Source organism: Acanthisitta chloris, unplaced genomic scaffold (genome assembly GCF_000695815.1).
Source record: "Acanthisitta chloris isolate BGI_N310 unplaced genomic scaffold, ASM69581v1 scaffold5050, whole genome shotgun sequence".
NCBI classification, from domain to species: domain Eukaryota; kingdom Metazoa; phylum Chordata; class Aves; order Passeriformes; family Acanthisittidae; genus Acanthisitta; species Acanthisitta chloris.
The window spans coordinates 8,845-14,552 of record NW_008652065.1 but is presented as its reverse complement, the minus strand read 5'-3'; the positions used below and the strand labels follow the sequence as shown (position 1 = coordinate 14,552).

At 39.1% G+C, this 5,708-nt stretch overlaps 1 protein-coding gene across 1 annotated transcript in view; it reads right to left on the bottom strand.

The window, feature by feature from the left end:
- Positions 1-1,380: 1,380 nt before the first annotated feature.
- The window catches only part of LOC103803100 (brefeldin A-inhibited guanine nucleotide-exchange protein 1-like), a gene marked incomplete at its 3' end in the record, with an annotated part of 8,922 nt that continues 4,594 nt past the window's right edge, over positions 1,381-5,708 (bottom strand). Inside the window, exon 8 of the mRNA XM_009075640.1 lies at positions 1,381-1,450. Within this exon, the coding sequence (XP_009073888.1) occupies positions 1,381-1,450 (70 nt within the window). The remainder of the gene's footprint in view (positions 1,451-5,708) is intronic.

Sequence of the window (5,708 nt, the reverse complement as noted above, 5' to 3'; positions counted from 1 at the left end):
CCTGTCTCTCAAACCGAGACAACCATCATTAACTGCCAAGCAGATAGTGATTACTTGTCCCTGTCAGTAACTCAGCATTTCCAATGCCACTTGTTCTGTAAGTGCCACTAGAGACTACCTGTAATTCCCTGCACTGTGCTGTTAGCAAGACTTAAATCTACACATACAGTTCCTGCAAAGAATATATCAACTTCTCGTACCAGTATATAAACAAAGTTTTCATCCCTACTAAGTATGTGTTTTAATAGGTGCCATGTCTATAGACAGCAAAACACTCCATTATAGTTGAACTACCCAAAGAAAAATGAGACAAAAATATCTAAAGCCTCCAAAAATTTTATCCTACCAAAACAAAGGATCCAAAACATTTTTCCTTTAATATTATTATACAAGTTCTGTTAGTTTTGAAGTTGCGCAGTGTCTTTTTAGACTGAAGACAAAATATTTATGAAACACTCATGTTAGCTATTTCAAAGAGAAAAGATCTTTCAATTTACTCAAGACATTCAATATAATTGCCATTTATGCATGCTATTTTATTTGACAAAAATGGATCAAAAGAGCAGCCAACCCTTAGATCAAACCTCTATAAACAGTGATTATACAGCATGTATGCACAATACCTGTATAATGAGAACTGGCCATCACAGACATCTACACTCTGTCTTAAGGAAATCATGTTAACACTCCACAAAGATAAATGGAGGGAGTTGGTCTCTCTTAGTAGAGCTCATTTGGGACCATATCCTTGAACAGCTCTTATCAAATGCTTCACTGACCTACAAAGAACTTTATGCAGCAATCTCGTGAGAACATCCAACAGCAACACTAATCCTCACCAGCAGTAAAGCAGCTGCAGGGCTGTCCCTTGTAGGCAAATCCAAACTTTGCATCAGTTTATTGAATGAGTGCTAAGAAATCTGACGTTTATACAAATTTTCTATTTTATAAACACTGACATTTAGGTTTTTACTACCAGAGAGTATTTGAAGGGGAGGGGGAGTCCATCTAACTGTCAATCTTCCCCCTCCAGCATCTTCTCATCATGACAATACATGAAAGAGAATATTGAGCAAAACAAAGGAAAAACTATAACTTAAACCAGAAAACAACACAAACCCTAAATACATTATTAGAGAAAGCTCCCAGACACAGGACATTACTTAAAACAAGCACAGACAATTACCTACTGCCAACTTCTGGAAGCCAACTTTGCTGCCAACACACACATACCTTCCTGTTTATAAGTAGGAAGTAGCACTTCGGCTGGAAAAATCTTTTTCATGTAAATCAAACTGTAGTTTTCACTTATTCTACATCACAACACATTTGTACCAAGCTCTTGCAATCTTAAAATAATTTTTTATTTGAGCAGCTTACCAGTTTTTCTTTTGCATCAGAGGAAGAGCCAGAGCCAAACTCCCCACCAACTGGTCGCCAAGTCAGCAGCCTTCAAAACACAAAACCAGTACCAAATTTACTAAGTTTGAAAATTCAAATTAGAACTAACACTCTAAAAAGTCCACTTCAAAATGGTGTGATTTTTGCTTCTATTAATTTAATTAATATAACTGAAATTAGTTTATAATGTACTGAAGTGTCTATGTCAGACTCTTTATGTTCAGCTTCTAAGTACACATTTTATTCTTTTACACATACTGAATAAAGTACTGTGTTTTTTGAATTACAACGTTTCTGTCAGCTACCCTGGATGGACACCTGGAATATGTGGAGGTGAGATAATTTTTCTCAGAAATAATGGATTTGGCTTAAGGCTGTGCTCTAGTGCCATTACTGGGCCTTGTTCTCCCACACTGCCTTAAGCTTCACCTAGAACAAGGAATGAATCTATCACAGACCAAATCAGCATGAACATTTGGAGATGTTTTGCATTCTCTGTCTAGGGTATATTCCAGCATTGTGTTTCTATTTCCACTTAGGATTCAACACTGCCACTTAGCATTCATTGCTGTTATGAGGTACCAAGTCACTGACAGTACTTCTGATCTCTTTCCTGCTGGTTTCCTATAAGACACTGCTGTCTTGAGAATCTTCACCTTAATCACTAACAAATTTCTACATTAACTGTAACTTATTGAGCCTGTCTGTGCCTGCCAAGAACTGAGGGAAACTGGATGAAATAACCTAAGTAGTCCTATCATCTCTTGTTCTATCAAATCTATTGCTACAAAGATTAAAGTTACTTGTCATTGTTAAGATCTCAAACTGTTTAGTCTCAATTTGTGCGAGGCACTGCATGATGGACATTTGTGTCTGAATATCCCAAGGGAGAGCCTCTCCCACTGTGTTAAGCATCCTGTTTAATGTACCACCAATCTCGAGACATCTGAAGATCAGATAACTAAAAAGACAAACTGAAGATAAGATAAAATCTTGAGGCACATAATGAGACAACAAATAAAGGAGAACAGAGAACTGAATTGATTCTTGAAAGCTACAAGGACACAAATTGAGGTACCAGAATAATAAGCCATTCTGAGCCAGTGGAGGCCAGATCATCATTATTTGTGCAAGGAACCAATCCTAACTCTTGAATTTCACCAAGAAAGGAGGGCATTCACACTGGCACCAGCAAGCCAAGAACTGCTCTCATGAAGCTTCGGAAAATTTTGATTAACAGAAAATATAAACAGAATAGAAACTGAACAAAAATAGAAACTAAAGAATTAAAATAAGTAATCTAACAAACTATGGGCTGGATGAGCAAACAGTGAGGTGAAAGGAAAAACTGGCTGACCACACTAGCGAAGTTGATGGTCATCAGGGGCATAAAACCTAGTCGGAGGCCAGTAACTAGTGGTACACCCTAGAGTTCAATAAAGGGTCCAGTTCTGCTCAACATCTTAAGAAATGATCTGGCTGATGGGGCAGAGTGACTCCCAGCAAGTTTGCTGATGACACAAAAGTGGGAGAAGTGGCTGATACACCAGAGGGTCATGTTATCATCGAGGGGGACATCAACAGGCTAGAGAAATGGGCTGATGGGAACCTTGTGCAGTTCAACAAGGGGAACTGCAAAATTCTTCACCTGGGGAAGAACAACCCCAGGCACCAGCACATGCTGGGGGCCACCCAGATGGAAAGCAGCTTGGCAGAGAAGGCCCTGAGGGTCCTGGTGGACACCAGGTTGAACATGAGTGAGCACTATGCCCCTGCTGCAAAGAAAGCAAATAGCATTCTGGGATGCATTAGGAGAACCACCAGCAGGTGGAAGGAAGTGATCCTGCTCCTCTGCTGAGCACCATGTCCAGTCCTGGGCTTCCCAGTATGAGAGAGACATGGACCCACTGGGAAGTGTACAGCAAAAAGCTATGAAGGTGATGAAGAGACAGGAGAATCTCTCCTATGAGGAAAGGCTGAGAGTACTGGGACTGTCCAGCCTGGAGAAGAGAAGGCTCAGGGCATCTCATCAACATACATAAATATCTGAAGGCAGGGAGCAAAGAGGACAGAGCCAGGCTTTTTCCAGTGATGCACACTGCCAGGACCAGTGGCAACAGCACAAACTGAAACACAGGAGGTTCCCTATGAACATCAGGAAACACTATTTCACTGTAAAGGTGACCAAGCATTTGCACAGGTTGCCTGAAAAGGCTGTGGAGCTTCCCTCCTTGGAGATACTCAAAAGCCAGGACATTATCCTGGAAAAACTGCCCTGGGTGGCCATGCCTGAACACAGGGGTTGGACCAGACGACCCTCAGAGACCTTTCCAAATTTAGTCATTCTGTGTCATACTGTATTAGTATCTTCAGCTACCAACACTTCAGTGATTCTGTAGGAGCCTGGCTGCAGTATAGTTTGTGGTTTTCTAGTAAGTGATCCTTACTGAAATTGGTAGCAGAGTGAATATTCTAGTACTACATTTTCCAAACACAGAAATAATATGATCATCTCTTTGCAAAAAAGTAACCTGCCAAGAACCAGCAGAGGCTGATACTGCAACTAAGAACTCTTGAAGCCAATAAACTCTTAAATTGAGGAAGTTAGTTACACAGTACCTGGAAGATGGTTTATATGAATGCTGAAAAGAACATATGCAATCTTACCTTATCAGAGTAATAAGAACCTCTGCCAGAAGACACTTTTCATTCCTGAGATTCATAGCATCTGACTATTTCAAGACAATTAGCAATAAAGCACTTCCCCATAAAGTTTTCACATATACCACTGTGCGATTTGTCTCTGTCTTCATTTCAGCCTTAATTACTGTGTTACTTCCAGACATGGGAAAACAAAGTTAAAAGGATAATTTGCCTTCCTCTCTAAGTACTGAGCAGCCTTCAAAGCAAGCTGTATATGAAAACTGCATTGTCAAGGTAGAAAATAATAAAAAATCAAGGCTGGGAGGGCAGGAAAAGCTCCACTGTGAAAACAAAGCTAGCAGAGGGACTAAGAAATATAAATGCGAAATGTCAGACAAACCAGGTGTCACAGAATAAGAACCAGAGCCCATAAAATGACAGGAAAAGAGAGGTATCCTCCTAGGACTCAGAAAGAAAAAAAGATGAGTACAAAGCCTTAATGAAAATTATTAACAAATACCTGTATATTGTTACCTTAATTTTTCTTACTCATCTAAAAAGCTTCAGTTTTAATAAAATAAAGTCAAAATGAAAAGGCTGTTTTGAGCAGTTTTTTGTCACCCAACTACTGCTTGGAAAAGAGCAGGCATCCTTTCACCACAGAAAAAAAGATGGATTACATACGCTTCCACATAAAATCCAAGCAAGATTTACTTTACCCCATAAGAGTTGGGAACCTCTCAGAAATTTAAGAAGAAATGCTATAATGAAGTTCTCAAAAGAAGGCATAGAAATATTAGAAAAGGAGATGAGAAATAAAGACTGGAAATCCATGGAAGGAGTCAGAAACTCTCCTAGGAAAAATAAGGCATTTGAAAAGCAAAGTGCTATAAACATCAAAGGGAATAATGCACATATTTTAAATCCGATATAACTAAAGGCAACAAGAGTATTTTGAATGTGTCTAAATATCAAGATACCAAAAATGCTGCTCTAGAAAGGTTTACAACATTCAGCCATAAGCATACCCAGAAACCTAAGTTTTGATCATACATGGAAGCCAAAGCAAATGCTCTGCTAGTAAGTATTTACTTCAAAATCTTTCCAAATACAGGACATAGTAAGCTAAGGCTAATTCCACTGGACTTTTACATCCAGAGATCTCGCTTCAAATTCTATTTTTGGTGGTTACCAAAAGGCAGAAAAAATATATTGTTAGCTCCCAAATGTTTTGCCTTTATTTTAATATGATTTTTGGATGGAATCAATTCATACCTACTCACATAAAAAAGTAGGTGAAGAACTGACAGATTTTATCTTTCAATGAATGAATAAAGCTCAGTTCCAGTGCTATCTGATACACAACTCTAAAACTAAGGAAAGACTGACATGCTGAAGGTTCCTTTTGCTTCTGTATTTTGCAGGCCTGAACCAGGTCCCACAAGCACATGCTATGAACTAGCTGGTAGGCACAGGACAAGAAGTAATACAAGAGTCCAACATCGGGACTATCAGATTTGAAAACAAGTAGTGTTTCACCTCACAGTTTGTAGCACAGGGGAAACCCTCTCATCTTTAGTTTAATGCTGGATGTGATTCCTTGTTACTCTGCTCTAAGATGTATAGCGTAATACTCAGAATGGTACAGCCTTGTTCCAAGAAAC